The sequence below is a fragment of the Oryctolagus cuniculus genome, chromosome 10 (assembly GCF_051225735.1).
Source record: "Oryctolagus cuniculus isolate XC-2025 breed Fujian yellow rabbit chromosome 10, ASM5122573v1, whole genome shotgun sequence".
NCBI classification, from domain to species: Eukaryota; Metazoa; Chordata; class Mammalia; order Lagomorpha; family Leporidae; genus Oryctolagus; species Oryctolagus cuniculus.
Window position 1 is genome coordinate 88,642,162 of NC_142876.1, and position 17,365 is coordinate 88,659,526.

At 40.3% G+C, this 17,365-nt stretch overlaps 1 protein-coding gene across 14 annotated transcripts in view; it reads left to right on the plus strand.

Moving 5' to 3' along the window:
- CADPS (calcium dependent secretion activator) overlaps positions 1 to 17,365 on the plus strand; it is a 519,824-nt gene that overhangs the window by 364,934 nt on the left and 137,525 nt on the right. For all 14 annotated transcript variants that reach the window (XM_051851514.3, XM_051851515.3, XM_089305485.1 and 11 more), the window contains exons 11-12: positions 2,333 to 2,545; positions 15,217 to 15,353. In XM_051851514.3, coding sequence (XP_051707474.1) covers positions 2,333 to 2,545; positions 15,217 to 15,353 — 350 coding nt within the window. The remainder of the gene's footprint in view (positions 1 to 2,332; positions 2,546 to 15,216; positions 15,354 to 17,365) is intronic.

Consider the following 17,365-nt stretch of genomic DNA (forward strand, 5'->3'; position numbering starts at 1 on the left):
AGCGAGAATGGCAAGTGCAAAGGCCTGAAGGAGAAGATGCTTCAGGTTTAAAGGAACAGCAGGAAAACAGTGTGGCTACAGCCGCGTGCTTGTGAGTGCCTGTGTCCTCGAGAGAGTAATAGGAGAGGAGGCAGGGGTGGGGAGCAATTCACCTGTGCTCTTCCAGGCCTTGTCAGGACCTAGGCGTTTCCTCTGAGTGGAATGTGGAGCCACTGGCAGGTTTTGAGCAGAGAAGTGACATGACTTAAATGTTACACTAAACTAATGGCTGGTGTTGCCACGTTAGGCATCAACCATAGGGAATGCTGATAGAAGCAAACATGTCAGGTAGGAGGCTGTTAACTCAATCCAGCTGAGAGATGAGAGAAAACTATGGCTGGATTCAAGGTGGCAGCATTGGAAGATGAAGAAGGGGCCATAGGTTGGTAATGGCCTAAGAAAGAACCATCAGAATTTTATGACCCCCTGAAGATGAGTAGTGAGAGAAAGTAGGGAACCAAAACTGAGCCTAAGATTGTGGGCTGCAGCACACAGTGAGATGAGGGAGATGAGCTCAACTCTGCACAGATGGAGAGGAGGTTTGGAGAAAGACCCAGAGTTCCATGTTGGGTATGAAAAACATGGAGTGTCTATGAGATGTGTTCAGGGAGAAGTCAGGAAAGTTGTTAGGTACTCAGTTCTGAAGTTCAAGGGAGAGAGCTAGGGTATAAATTAAAATGTGAGGATCTTGGGTATACTTGTATTGAAAGCCTGGATGACATCACCAAGGGAGAGGGGTGCAGATAATCACCAAGGGAAAAGGTACAAGGAAAGAATTCCGGGGCACTCCAACATGTAAAGGTCTGGATGAGGAAGAAGAATGAGAAAGCAAGCAAGATTGAGAAGGTGTGGCAAAGGTTGTGAGAGGAACATCAAATGTCCTAGAAGCCAGACGAGTGAGTGTTGCATGTGGCTGAAAGGCTGATGGGTTCAACTAAATGAGGGCTTGAGTTAATCATTGGATTCAGCAATGTGGAAATCACTGGTGACCTCGACAAGAAAAGTTTAGTTGGGCAGCAGCATGACTGGAGGAACTGTACTGCAGAATAGAAGGAGAGAGATGCTTGGTGTTCTGAGTGTGGTCGTCAGACCAGTTCAGTCTGTGTCATCTGGGAACTTGATAGAGATGTAGAGTCTCAGGCTCTATTTCAGACCTACAGACCTACAGAATCAGAACCTGCATTTGAACAAGAAGCCCAGTGGATTCATGAGAAGCCTTGATAAATATCTCCCTTTGATTGTCAAGGGCTGAACAGTAGGATAGTAGTCGAAAGGAGAAGCAGAGTCAAGACGTTTTTTGTCATTGTTGTTTGTTTATTATTTAAACAGGGAGAAAATAATGTCTATATGCAAATGTTTCTCCAACTGGCAAACAGCCTGCCTGCCAGTTCTGACCCATCAGGACAAAGAAGGAGATAAGAGCTGGTCTCAGAATGTACCTTTACAACCATGGTCACAGGCTGGTGTTGTGATAGCAGATTAAGCTGCTGTCTGCAACACTGGCATCCATTTGAGAGTACTGGTTCGAGTTCCAGCTGCTCTGTTTTTGATCCAGCTCCTTCCTGATGCACCAGAAAGGCAATAGAATATGGCCCAAGTACTTGGGCCCCTATCACCCACATGGGAAACGTGAATGGAGTTCCTGGCTCCTGGCTTCAGCCTGGCCCAGCCCAGTGCATGGTGAGCATTTCAGGAGTGAACTAGGAGATGGAAGATCTCCCTCTGTATCTGTCTCTGCCTTTCAAGTAAATAAAGCAATCTTTAAAAACAAATATGATCCCTGGGGCCAGCACTGTGGCGTAGTGCATAAAATTGCTGCCTGCCTTGCTGGCATCCCATATGGGTGCCAGTTCAAGTCCTGGCTGCTCCACTTCTGATCCAGCTCTCTGCTGGGGGCTGGGAAAGCAGTGGAAGATGGCCCAAGTCCTTGGGCCCCTGTACCCGCATGGAAGACCTGGAAGAAGCTCTGACCCCTGGCTTCAGATTGGCACAGCTCTGGCCATTGCAGACAGTTGGGGAGTGAACTAGCAACACACCCCCCCACACACACAGCCCCGTCTCTCTGTCTCTCTGCCTCTGTGTAACTCTGCCTTTCAAATAAATAAATAAATCTTTTTTAAAAAAAATAGCCGCCGTAGTTACCAAGTTGGTCTCAGACTTCTAGAGTCAAATTAATTGTGCCTCTCATCTTCTAGCTTAAGGAAAGCCACAGAAGCTGCTTTTCTTGGGGCTAAGTCCTGCTGAAAGCATCCCAGCTCTGTGTAATAGACATTGTTACTCCCTTTTCTTCTAGGTTTGGAGGGTGGCCGAGCCTTCTTCAACGCCGTCAAAGAAGGAGACACAGTGATATTTGCAAGTGATGATGAGCAGGATCGCATCCTCTGGGTACAAGCCATGTACCGGGCCACCGGGCAGTCACACAAGCCTGTGCCCCCGACCCAAGTTCAGAAACTCAACGCCAAGGGAGGAAATGTGCCACAGTTGGATGCCCCCATCTCTCAATTTTGTAAGTAAATATGTCATTTAAAAAAAAATAGCTCTGTAGAGTAAAGTAAGTCTTCCAAAGTCGAATTAGAAAATCTAGTTGCCTTTATATTTAGGATCTATAAAAATCTCATTTGCTAAAAATCACATAGTGAATTCAGGGGAAAAGTTGGGACAAAATGTTAGATAAAAGTGATTTTAAAGTGCAATACTTGACATTCTGCCCTAAGGACTAAACAAAGGAAAGAATGGATATTCAGCTCATTGTTTTGGTAAGAATTTGGAATTCATAGCCAAATACGTATTTGTAGGAGTCCTTCAAATATAGTAGATAATTGTATATCCTTGCTTCATTTCTTCCTATTAAAAGTAATTTAAAAATAGAGTTGATTTGAAACAAACTTAAATCTGCAATTTAGAACCATTTAAAAATAAATGATGACATTATCACATGCAGTGGAAAAAAAAAAAAAAACATGGTACCTAAAATCCCATTCTGAGCTAAAATACCAGAGACCCAAAAATGAATCTGTCTCCTCAAACAGCCCCAGTTCATATTCCACGTTCTTCTCCTCTTATCTCCTACTTTCTTGCCTTTCTACCATGTCATCTTGCTAACTAGGATGACTGCTGTCTCCCAATACTTAGGATATGTGTAGGGTAAAGTGAAAGCAAGGCATATGCTTGAAGATATTTATTAAAACAAGTAACACAGAGACAGAAAGCATCAAATAAAGAATTTATTTTGGTTGCAAACATTTACCCTAAACAGGGACTCTGCCTTACCCTGAATATCGAGTCAGGTGGGGATAGCTCAGGTCAAAGCCATCTTTAGCAATAATCGTGATGACTCCCAATGTCAGTGTGGAATTCCTTCAGTCTGGCTTATTGAGCAACTGTCTAGAGCTGAGATACCTAATTAGGAAGGCAGATGGCTTCCCTGATCTCAGAATGCCTGTATGGCAGTATGGGAGCTTAGACAGCAAGGAAGTCAACAAATGAATATTATTGTTTTGGACACTGAAAAATACCATAAGAAATGTCCCATGGTGGTGACTGTGTAAGGAGACAGGACATTAGAGAGGTCATCAAGGCAGCCACCTCTGAGCTTAAACCCAAATAAAAGGAGTTGCCCTCACGAATAGTTCAGGGGAGGGAACTGCAACCCAAGGGAAAGGCAGTGCAAAGGGCCGAAGCAGAAGAAACCTCATCTTCAACCCAGTGCTTCACAGTCGCTCCTATGCGGCTCTTAAGCAAAATACGGATGTGGATGCAATCAATTTGCAACTCTAGCAGCTAAACAGGGATTTGCTTTTCAGTGTGTTCCATGGCCACGTTCATTTCCATCTAACAGAGTGGCGATCTGAAACCTCACAAGACCCTTGCTAATCTGGAAATCCAACTCTTGTTGCATAGCAGACTATCCATCAGGTGCTCGCAGGAATTCCTGTCTAGTACTGATGTTTTCCTTTTTTAGGAACATGCATTCCCTTTTGGAACTGGAAATGACCACATAATCACTGGGTTTTCACACTGAAAATTATAAAGGAATTAGAGATGGAAATGTGCCAGGGGGTAGAAGGGACAGCCCTCCGCCAGCTACCACCAAGTCCCCCACTTTTTTCTTGCTGCCAGATTTATTTATTTATATGATGGGAGAAATAATCGTTAGTTGAGATGAAGCATGCACAGTATTTGTCTAGATCTTCTAAAAATATAATTTAAAAAAAATGAACACCATGCAATGGGATTCCTCCTCTCCTCCTGCCCAGCAGGCTCCCTTTTCCTACATTTGGAGTCACTATTTCTGATCATACCCACCTAAAGTTGAATTATCCATGTATCAGAGGAAAAACAATCCTAATTGCAATCGCCATCCAAATCAGGCTCATGAAACACGTTTCTCGGGTGATGTTTGGAAAATACTGTCATTTCCAAATAATCTCCATTTCCTCTGAAGTCATCTCACCTTGCGTTCAGTGTCTCTCTGTCATCTGCCCGGATGAAGGAATTGCTACAAGGCTTGTGAGCAACCCCTTTTCCCTCTCTATAGTGGGAGGAGGAAGGGCATTGGCAGGGTAAAAGTAAACGGAGAGACAGCTGGTGGCAGGAACTGGTGAACAGGGGATGACTCATGAAAATATGCCAGGGCCCTAGAGTTAGATTTTGTTTGGTGGCTAGAACCCATCAAGTCATTAAATGACAAGGATAGTCCTTAGTCCTTGGCAGAACAATTCCATGGAATACCTATAGCCTCCCATGGAGTGTCACTACTTTAATGGAAATAGGCAGTTGTTATTCACAAAGCATCCAAGGCAAAATTCTAAGGGTTAGAACTTAGAGGATAGATCATTATCCATAGAGTTGATGAGGAAGGCTGAGATAAGAGTGAGATCAGAGTCTTCACTCCCTGGTTGATAGAACCACCTTCTTCATAATGAGAGCTCTCCATAGGGTGTGAGACCAGACTCTCTAAGAACAAGGCCGCCATATTCAGTGCTGCAGATGTATGTACCACAAGAGCCTCCCTTTCACACAGACAGAAATATGGATGGCACCAGTGAGTTGTGCAGTGCCAAACCTGCACAACTGTACACAGTGGCTCTGTAGTAAATAGCAATCCCAGAGCTTCATTCCGATAGTCCCTAAAACAGCATCAACACTGCTCCAGATTCTCTCAATTGCTAATTTAGGAACTGACTGAGAACTACAGCCAGGGTGCCAGCAAGTATGTCCTTTGTTCCCATAATTTCAAAACCAGCAGAGGAAACCAGTCAGGAATTAACCTTATGCGTATTTACAATTAGGGATCCATACAACCCCTGAGAAAGATCAAAACAGGAAACAGAAATTTTACATTCCATGGTGTCACTGACTATCTGCACATTAGTAGCAGAACGGCGAGAGGCTGGGCGTGAGGAAGGAGATCATCATTTTTAGTGGAGTCTGCCATGGAGTGACAGTTAATTCACAGTTACTTCACAGCTGATTTGACTTGTTCAAACCATCTGTATTAAACTGTTCAAGCTTCATTTATGGGTAATTCAACCAAGCAACAGTGTTGATTCCTGTTGGAGGTGACCAACTCATCCTGGATTACCAGGACCTCCCTGCTCTTAGCACGGGAAGCCCTGCATCCCAGGTAACCCCTCAACCCAGGACAAAATAGGACTGTGTTAGTCTCCCATTACTGCTTCAACCCAGAACTACAGTGCAAGACAAATGAGAAACAGCCATGGCCATAAACAGCGTACTTGGCTCCTCCACTTACATTTGATAGCCAATGTACACACTGGCTTGTTTTAATCAAGTCATATCACAAAAATGAAGTCCATCACAGATTTCCTTTCTAGCTGAAAGAATAAAAGAACAATCAAGTATTGCATTTTAAAAAAAGTAAAGTTTCCTTGTCTTCCAAAAGGTAAGGGTTATTGTTAGATACTTGATTCTGCATATGTGTGGTAAAATCAGCGTTTGAAAATTTGCTGAAAGTGCTTGCCATTCTTACTAGTGGATAATTTTTAAGGACAACAACCTTTCAGTGACCTAACTTTGCAATCACTTTACTAGTGTTTACAAAGTGAATGGAAGCAACATAGATAAGGTTTTTTGGGTGGAGAAAAAAACACTCCAGTCTTGTCATGTCGCTGTCTGTTCGAGGGGAACTTCAGTGAAACATTTCATAGCATGGGAAAGCTGGGAGTAATTGTGAGTGTATTTGGGTCTTTCTAAATTGAGCTTAAGAGACTTCTGGGAGCAGTTTTTTGCAATTTAAAAAATGAAAAGACACGTCTAAGAAAGAATGGAGTGGAGTATTTATATGGAATTGTAAAAACTGAACAAAAAAATAGATCCTGCTATTCATTAGTTTTTGTGTGACTCTACAAAGATTTGGGGAGGGTTTCACAACTTTTAAAACATTTTTGTTCTTTTGTGGTCTTTTTGTGTGTATTATTGTTTATTTAATTTTTTTTCCTTTTCTGTTAAAGTTTTTTTGGAAATTAAGACAGTACCTAGCTATACAATGTTTTAAAACAAATACTTGAAATTCTCCAAATTTTATGGCCAACGTTGCTTACCTTGGAAATAGTACCCAAATCTATTGAGTGTTGCTACCGTTCATTATGCCAAGTGGCCTCTCATTGAGACACCTTATCCCTGTCTGTTATGTGTTCCTGGAACAATCAAAATCAGTACCTGTTCTCTCAGTTGGAGTGGGGTGGGAGAAGGAAGAATTTTAAGCTTTGACATTTGGTTAACGGTTATTCGATGTATCACTTGCTATGGGTCATTTTAATGTCTGTTTCTCAACAGTTAATCATATCAGAGATCCCCAAAGTTGGACATTTTGAGGATTGCTCTGTTTTTGCTATGACCTGAACAGTCTTTGACAGTTAGAGGGATTTTGGTTATTGTTGGTTTGGGGGAGGTTGATTTTGTTTGTTGTTTTGTTTTGTTTGTTTAAGTTTTCTTGTTCAATCTTTGCTCGAACCCAAGAACTTTAGCTGCTAGGTTAGAACTCCTGTCTGCTTTCCTGAGCCTTGTTGCTAGTCTTTATGTTATTCTGGTTTGTTCCTTCTTACCCTGCTAACTTCTAGCTGGACTGAAGGGTAAGTGCTCCCCTATAGCTAGCACAGCTCAGATAATCAGACTAGATTATCTGACACCTGCAATGTGCTTCTCCCCTCTCCTCTCAAATCTTCCTCATGTCTAGACCTTGTAGTAAAATTTTTTCATGTTACTTTCCTGACCTTAGGTTTGAACTGTAAGCTTCCATACTGAAACTAGGATGCATGTGATGTGTGCATAATTGCCTCCTCTCCTTGGCTTTCATATTGGCATCAAATGATCCTCTAAGTAAAGCCAACCATTAACATCTTCTAATTTTTTTCATTCCAAGAATATTGATAAGCATCACAATGAAATGGCAAAGAATGCCTTTGTTTCATGGAATTCATAGCTACCTGACTGCTTAATGCCTGAAAACAGATCATTTTGCACTCTGATAATGTGTTGTTACTGTTATTTTTCCTTTCCCATTCCAAAGATTAGAATGGTCAGTGTACTAATGGTGTGGTAACCATAGATACCTAAACAAATAGAAAGGTGGGGTAGGAAACTCAAAGATGTTTAGCTGAGCAAGACTTAAAGAAATTACCAAGCATAATTAACAAAGTAAATGTATTACTGGAACACTACAGAAAGCATTCTACCTGGTTTGAAGGTGTGCTCTCAAACACGACCCAGTAGAGGATTAATTTTCAGAGGAGAGCTATAGTACCTGGGACTACCGCACACATGAACAGGCAATTAAGGACATGATTTAGTCCATTAATTGACACATAAATGCTTTAGATTCACAATCTCATAATACCCAGGAGAGTTTTGACCTCTGGTCTCTAAAGTTACTCAGCTGTTCCCCCCCCAAAACAATCTCACAGCAAAAAAATTTTTTGACATCATTCATATGCATATTGATTTTTCTAAAAATGAGCCTGTAAGAGAAAGAAGATACTTAAAAACATGAGAAGAATGTTTCTCTTCACTGTTTGAGTTAATAGTAAAAGAGTACACAGTTCCTTTATCCACGTAAGAAAAATCAGTTCACCAAAAACAAGGTGAGGGAAGGTTTGACGTTAGAGAGCTAGAAAATTTGGTCAAGAGAGCAGGCAAATATGTATTTGAGTATTTTGAATGCTGATTTAGAAGAAGTAGGTCATATCATTTTTCCTGACCATTTAATAGTAGTCCTTTCTTCTAATTCCTTTTGTTTCTTTCTTTAATTTGCTTTTTCCTCCCTTTCTTTATTTTTCCTTTTATTTTGCATAAATGTGCCCCTGGCTAGCAGACAGACTTTTTCCACCACTCCAAGCAGATATTTAATTTACCTTTATTTTCCTATGAATGTCTGGCGAGGCATTTGTAAAAGCTTACTGAAGAATGTGAACTTAGTGGGAATTCAGGATTTTGCTATACTTTTTTTCAAGAATGAAAGAAAGGTTGGATGAATACATGACTGAATGAATTCTGCTCTGTATTTGCAAAACACCGCATTGCTATTCTAGTAGATTTTCAAATAGTCGTTTGCCTTAATTCCTTTATATAGTTTTATCTCATGAGATTCTTGCTGTATCTTCTTATATTGTCAACTTGCAGTTGCTACGTTGCAGGAATGCAATACTAAAGAATTAATCCAGTATCAACTCGATTTGAAAACCGTATTGTAAATCACATTCCTTTCTCAGTGGAAAAGTAAATGGCTTTTTACAAGAAAACACTCCCACAATCAGGTCCCAAATTTTCCAAACACCGTGAAATAATCTAAATATTAAATGAAGATTCGTTTCTTTGTTAACTACTTTGGACACTGTTAATATATTAGTCATTCATCGTTTGAGTATTTTCATGTCACATAGTGATTGACAGTAAATTGCAATATTAATTAGTCTAGTATAGAAAATTTCTATCTACAGCAGGGAAAAATACAAATCATTTAGTTTGAGATCACTGACAAAAATCCCTGTTATGATTTTTACTCAAAGCAACAGTCTTGCAAAGAATTAGAAAAAATAACTGAAATAAACATCACATGTATCCCCTGGGGTGTATTGCCAGAGTCGTTTTAAATACAAGCTTTCTGCAAAATGCAATGTGGTCCTTGATAGCTTCCGAAGAAGCCGTCTTCTCTGGGCCATTCCACGTGAGCTTGGTTTCAAGGAAAGGATCGGGAAGGGATTGAGTTGTTTCTCAATTAAGCGTTCCACTGTGTGTGACAGGAAAGCAGACATGGTCGCACCAGCCTTTTCCTTGCTGTGAGGAGCTCAGGCAGGGCACAACATCCCCTGGTTAGCTGGCCATGCCAAGAAACACTCTTCTAGAAAAATCCGTAAACAGCCAGCTGCCATCAATCATTGTCATTTCTTTATTTCATGTCTTCTGATGAAGCTGACTACTGTCATTGTTCGTTATTGTCCAAACCATGCATTCGCTCTTGTACTGTCAAGCAGATATGACAAGCACACATTTGCCATATAAGAAAGCTACAAAGTCACCTTTTAATTTGCAGTTTGGGTTCACAGATGACGTTAGAGTTACATTAGCTATTCTCTTGCCTCTAGCATCCATCAGGAGTAGCAGCAGCCGTAACTGTGCTCTCAGTTTCAATGATAAAGCAGCTACCTCTAGCTTATAAAAAGGATTCATGAGAAGAAAGAGCCCTTTTCAGACAATTTGTTAACAATACAATCATAATTATTTTCAGCAGCAGAATTTCCTTTTAACTAGCCCATAAAAATTTCCAAAATGCTGAATTACACAATAAAAAGGGAGAGTCGATCACTGGACTTATCTTTAGCTGTTATAATAATAGGAAAAATCTCAGTAAGATAAAAATTTGAAAGCTGTATTAGTCCTCCAAAAAATTACTTTTACATGGTAGACATTATTGCCAGCTTATTTAAAAATAAAAGTCTGAAACAGGATCACATAAATTTGTTAGCTAATAAGATAAAAAGTCATGAAAAATATGACATTTTTTCCAGTTGTGAAGAAGGAAAGAGTCAACATAATCCTAAATATCATGATCAATTACAGAGCAGCATCAATGGCAAGAGACTCAATTAGGGACAACATTGCCAGAATTTTAATAAAATAGAGAAATCAGAGTATTAAACTCAACATGATGGTATCACTTTAGGAACTACTGTTTTCCCAAATTTCCCTTGATTTCACACCAAAAACTGTATCTCAGCAAGCTTGGGATAAAGGTTTTGACTCGTTTCCACGGAAAAGCACACCTGCTTTCTGTCAGTCTGCATGTCCATCTGCCTGCTTTGGTGTCATGAATACCATGGACAGCACTTTCTGTTTCCTAATGTAGCATGGGGAGCCATCTCAGCTGCATTCAGCTACATTCAGCCCCTGGTGCCCATGTCATAAAGGGTGTCAAAATTCTTCTGCAATTAAATATCAGAAGTAGAACAGGTAGCATTATTTGCAAAGTGTGTTGGATTATGCCCTCGCTGCACAGCCTATACAATCCCATAGTCCTCTCAGTTATATTTAGAGCCCTTGCCAGGTCAAGGACAACTCAGAAACTACTTCCTAAGATGTGAAAAATTTGTTTCAGATAATTCTTAAAATGTAGTCAATCCCTGATTTTTAAGGAAATATTATATACATGCTAATGAAAAATATATATGCTAATGAAAAAGAGCATTCCTGTGCCTCTCCCCAAGCAAGAGATGAGCCAAACATCCCTGAGGTTTTAAGCAATCACCTTCCCCTCCTAATTCTCTTTTGCCCAACCTAATGTTCGAATTCATTTTCTTTCTCTTGACACGTGCCAAATATTGGCAAAGAAAGTGATTCCAGTGTCCCGAATTCAGGAATTGACTCTCTCCTATTTTGCACTGGGCTTTTCTCCCCTGCTAATGTCAACACTGAAGTTTTCTCTTTTTTAATCAACCAAGTCCAATTGTTTGTACAGGGGAAAATGGAATTGCAAGGAGCGTTCATTTAATCTTGCTCGGCACTGAACAGACTGGGACAGTGCAAGAATGACTATATGGTGTTGCTTGGGAAGCGCCCACAAGTTCTTTGAAACAGAATTTGGAACAGCTGGACCACTGCAGTGTTTTATTTTAAAATAGACAACATATGTAATGCATATGGTCCTAGACATGTATGGAGACACAGGCAGACAATCTGAATAGTATCCAAAGACACCTGCACCTAGAATTCTGTTTCCTTCTATAAGACTTTTTTTTTCCCAAAGAGCACATGTTCCCACTTTTGGATTTGCAAGATACCATCTGAATCCCCATGTGTGTGCCTCCTTAATAAAGTCAACAAGAAGTTGCCTGGGCTGAAGGTGTCGGAGTCAGTGAGTTAATAACTACCCTTGTAGGGTCTGGCTCCTCCAGGAGCTGCTGGGGTTGGGGGCAGAGGCATAGAGTAAAAGATAGGAAATTTGCCCACCGGGAACCTATTTTCTACCAAGGAATTCTATGGTACATAAGAGGTATTTCAAAAGGCTCAGTGGAAAAAATAAAGTGAAAAGATAGGTTTACTTTGGTGTAAAATATTTTGAAATCCATGCATAATAAATGTTTTCCATGTATTTTTTAAAAACCCCACATGTTTCCTGACCATGAAACAACTGGTACTTAACCCAGCAATAACATAGGGCCAGGACAGAGGAATTGGTTATAGGGGACAGAGATGAAACAAAGCAGAGCGATTTGGAAGGACTCTGAGGTTCCTAGAAACATAGGTTTAAGCAAAGGAAAATCCTTGACTCACAGCTTAAAACCAACTGCTTTGGGGAGCCCTAAGAAACCTGCCTGCCCTCACTATGTAGCAGGTGCCAGGAATTTTCTGGTCACTTCTCATTAGGTCCTCTGGGAGTCAACTTGAACATCTCCAAATTGCAAATGAGGACAAGGAGGCTCCGAAGCATTAAGCACCCTGCCTCCCATCACAAACCTGGTAACAGCAAGATAGCCTCAAGTCTCATCTCTATGACTCTTCTGGAAACCCACCCACTTAACTACCTACTGCCCCCACTCCCATCAAATAAACTGCTCCCAGGGAATTGAGTCTTTCAATGTTCCATAAAATCAAGAAATTTCTGAAAGGCTTATTGGTAGAAAATGGATTCATTTTGATTAAGTCAACAAGTTTTGTTAACAGATGTGCATGAAGTGCCTACTGTGTACAAGGTACTGTTTTGGGCATTAGATATAGAGCAGAGAACAAAAAATACAAACCCTAAAAATTGAATCTTTTTCATTAACACTTAGATACAGCACTGCTGGCCTATCCCTACTTCTTCTTAATATGATAAGCTCAATGAGATTTATGGATTTCATGGGAGCCAGGCACCCCTGTAAGCCCACGCTGTTGCATTGTTAGAACTATTAAGATAATAAGCCTAATTCTGAATACATGATCATTTTGTTCAAGTAAAAATCCAGGGGCTGCTCATTTCACTCGTTAGAAATTCCTCCTATATTAAAGCTCCATCTCACTCTTACAGGTGTGCAGACAATACTAAGAATCATTAAATTGCGACCCATGACAGCATTGAAGGGAACAGCGAGGTCAGTTCTTTGACAGAGCAGAACCGAGGCTGAGAGAGGGAAAGGGCACACTTGACCTCCTACTGAACTCAAGTTAGGACCTAGCCCTCTGAAGTCCAGTCCCAAGCTCATTCTATATGTGGGCAGGGAGAAGGAGGAAAACCGGGGTCAGGAAGTTCTGCTTTGATAGGGTTACTTTATAGGAAAAAATGGGGAGGCTGATTTTCAGCATTACATTCTAATGCCAGTAAAAAAAAAATAATGAAATTGTTATTCAGACTTATTCTTAGCCAAAACATGTGCAGAGTGCAGCTGAATACATTGAGCCCTTGTGATACCTGGAGGGGCAGGGTGTGGGTCGGTAGATCCAGGGCTCTGCTGAGGAGCCAAGCTGACCTTTTGGGTTTATTTCCTGAGTAGGGTAGCCAGGAAAAGAGATCGTTAGTCTTCAAGAGGTTCAACAAATAAAGTGTAAGGGACTTGAAATGAGTGCCCCTTCTCTGATCTAAATGACCAAGTTCATGGAAGAGCAACAAAATACCCAAGTCAGGCTGGTATAGTAAGGCCTCAGCACGTTTGTCAGTTTGCACCTTCTTCCAAGAAACTAAGAGCAAAAAAAAAAAAAAAAAGAGAGAGAGGAAGAAGAACTGATGCTAGCCAGAATGCCTGATCTCTATGTTCAAATGGGGAGACGGACTGGAGGGACGTTTCATGAGAGCAAAGCAAAACAGGATGAGCCATGTGTATGGACCCCTGCCCCCTGCTAGTCTTTTCCTGAATCAAATTGACCTACGGCTGAAAGAATGGAGGTGAGAGGGCACCATCTGTCAGAGGAGATGGAGAGGTGGCTTCTGGAATGTCACAAGCGTCTTTATGCCAGGGAAGAGCGCAGGTTGGAGCAGGTTGCAGACGCTTGCCTTGGGCCAGAGGCATCACACACCTGCCCTAGAAGCAGCTGGCTTTTGCACCCCATCTTCCCAGCCATCCTAAGTCAAAGGAGCCATGTGATATGGCGGAGACCACATGACCAAACCAAGGCACCCTGCTCCCCAGTGCAGTGCCCACCCTCACCCAGGAAGGATGGATCTGACACGGTTAACACAGCCAAGAGGATCTTTGAGATTCTCTGTTTAAAAAAAAAAAAAAAAAAAAAAAACTTTCAAATGCGTGTGTTTAATCAGCCTAATGGGCTGATAAAACACACGTTCGTCAACGTGTCTTCTGGAAACCACTCCTTCTGTGTCTCTTGGGCATAAACAACACATCTTGTTCCAACACTGACCACTTGCTGCTTCTCCGGAAAATGACAGAAGATTTAAAAAATCTCAGACTAAGAAGGCAGACATGTGGTCTCTCGTGCAATTAGCTTTGAACAATGCACAAAATCAGTAGAAATATGAGGAGAAATCATCATTTTAAAGACACACTGACACCTATAACCCAAGCTTACAGCCATAGCCTGAGCATAGGAAACAAAAAACATGCCTGGGCCAGAGTCCATGTGTGAACATATTATCTAAATCCCCTCCCAAGTCAGAAATCCATCTTCTCCCAGCCGTGACAGCATCACTGCTTCCTGGCAGGTCCCTGTATTCCAGTCGATGGTGGATTCATGCAAGGGGATGAACAAAATCTTGCTCTCTGATATAACACGCTTTTTCTTCATAGCCTGCAGATCAGGAGAGTGAGGAAAGATGAGTTAGGGTAGCCGATTCCTGCAAGGAAAGGGTCTTCATTCCTACCTCTTTAAGGTTTGCTTGGTCACACTCGAGAAGAATCCCGAGTTGTTTTGCCATTTGAGTAGAGTATATTTTAGTTACACATGTTGAGATTAATTAGTTAGCCCTTAGGAGGTTTTGCCTACAACCTTCACCCTGTAAGGAAAAGTGTGAATACATTGAGACTATTAATTCACAATAAATGGCAGATCATAGCCTTTGCTGAGTAGATTTCTGTTTGTCTGTTTCATAAGCTTTGCTGACCGAGGAAGCACATCACAAGGCTATCACAAACTACATATGCATTTCACATAATCTCCAGGCTTCAGTGAAAAACCTTATTTTTGTTATTTTTTAATTTTGGAGGGTGGGGACTCCAACCTTTTGTGAAATCAAATTGGCAATGTGGATTTGGAAGGGGAAGACACAAATATTGTCATTTTGCTGAAAATCAGCATAACCCTGTTTCCAGATAATCCCAGTAATTGCAGAGAAATTGCTCTAGACATAACCACTGGAATGGCAGAATCTATTAAAAATCTACAAAGCTAAACAGGCAAAGATCCGATCTGGTTTCAGTGTTTGGTGAAATGCAGGCGAAGTTACAGTCTCGTGCTTAGGTTTTAAAGAACAACATAAGTGCACTGGAATTGTGATCATTTGATAAACATGTTGATGCCAATATATTTTTGCCTAAATGCAATAAACTCACCAGTGAGTGATGCAAGTTGACAATGGGAGGTAAAATGAATATCTCGGGGATGTTGGTGGGAGGCAGTGGGGAAACAGCTAACGTTCGTTATGCCTAGTGAATTCCTGTGTATTTGAAATGTCAAAGAAAATGTGATGTGTTTCTCTAAATTGTGTCTCTCTCTACATGTATAAATGAACAGACGCAGATAGAGCTCAAAAGCATGGCATGGATGAATTTATCTCTTCCAACCCCTGTAACTTTGACCACGCTTCCCTCTTTGAGATGGTGCAACGCCTTACTTTGGATCACAGACTTAATGATTCCTATTCTTGCCTGGCAAGTATATTCTTTGGTCTACAGCAATTTAAACATAACATTTTTTTTTTTAATTCAAGCATTTCTCTACCTTTATGTTGGAAGCTCTTTTCCCCCATTCCAGAGTCCCTTTAACAATTATAAATGTGTTCTCAATTTGCTGGGTCGAGATAGTTTTACTTACCAAGGAAACAAGACTGAGCGGGAGGAAGTTATCAGCAGAGACAGATCCAATTCCCCAGCTTCCCCCTTTTCAGCTGCTACTTGAGAAATATTCCCAAGAGGGGTAATCAAGTTTGGCACCTGCTTGTGGAGAACTTGTAAAAAATTGCCTGGGTATCTCTGAGTTCAGGAAGCCCCTCCCTTTCCTTCCCAGAGCTTGTGCTTTGTGTATCTTTTAAAGATTAAAACGATTTGTAAACAAACTCCACTTCACTTTTCCTCTCCTCCCTTCATCCGGGTTTGTTTGTTTAGATGGCTTCTCTTTTTTCTACATAATATCCAGAGTGTTTTTTCACCCTTTGGGGGAATTTTTTTTTTTTTTTAATGGCGTTTTAGAACATGTGGAAATCCGGCTCTCCAGCCCGAATGCCACCATTTCCTGAAATCCTATTTTAAATGTAGATTCCAGTTATTTTAATTCAGAGGACTGTTGTGAGGTCTTTATTGGACTTTTGAAGGAGTATCTTTGGTTTTAAATCACCGAAATCAAGAGCCGAAAAAAGACCCAATTTATTTCCTTCTGCGAATCATAAATTGTTGCTTCATTTCTTAAAGACACATTACTAATTCCACCTTACAGATGGTAAAGGTGAGGAGAAATGATGGAATGATTTTACACTGAGGAAAATTCTTGTGTCCGACTCCAAATACTGGAGTCAATATGTCTATGTAGTAGTAATGTTATGTAATGAACAAAGGCTAACACATTAGGAAAGGAAAAGCCTCTTTCTTTTCCAGATGACATGGTTACATGTTAACTCTATTCTGAATGATTTTCACTTTAAATTCCTTTATTTTTTCTGTACCAGAAATAAAAATACAAAAAAATGGTAGATAAAATTACCTTAAAAACAGAAAACAGAAGCGGGGTTGTGGAATAATTTTATTAATCTATGTCTCATAAAAGATTCATTGATTATCTCAGGTTTAGAATCCGTTCACCAGAAGAATGTGAACTTTGCCAAGTTGGAAAGGAATACATCACTTTGAGCAAAAAAAAAAAAAAAATTAAAAACCTTACCTTGCATTGCAAAGCAGTTTTTCTTAAAAATGTTTCCTGCGATTCTGTGGTTATTCATACAATCATAAATTGCATTTGTGAAACTTTTAAGGAGTAAGCTCTGAGCTTAAATCCTTGTCTTTTATATATAATTCCTATTCTCTTGAGGAATTTTTTTTGAGGTATATTATTTTCAAGCCTTTTTTCACATCATCATTTTTAAAATAATTTTTTTTGGTGCTCAGATTTACTACAAAAGATAGTTCACAAATCCCTTCTAAATGTTAAGACAGGAATGAAACATCGAAGCTTGTTTGCTATTAGTCACTTATAGGCATAAAAATTTGCTCCAAATTTCAAAATTAATTATGAATAGCGTAAAACGGCTTCCTTCCCTATTTGTATACCTGTCTGTATTAGTCATCATTCCAAAATTTCAAAAAGTAACAGAAATGAAAAGAACCTTATCTCTTGCCTCTATATATTCCATTTTCTCATTATTACAATCTTTTTTTCAGTTGATTTTGGAGACCGACCAGCAGGGATACATAAATTTTTCTGTGTCTTCGACTGAGTTCCTAATTGATATTTCTTCAACTCTTTTCAAAGCAGCTATTTTGGCATCTACAAAAGACTTGGTGTCATCTGAGTCGTAGAAAATATATTTTAATCTTTCACAGCAGTGTTGTTTCTAAGATTTAGCATTTGGGGTAGCAGATGGAGTGGCAAAGAAGTTGCCTATAGGGGCAGCCCACTGCCTCGACTACTCTCCCGCCCTCTGCAGTAACTTACAATTTGAAATAGGAAAGAT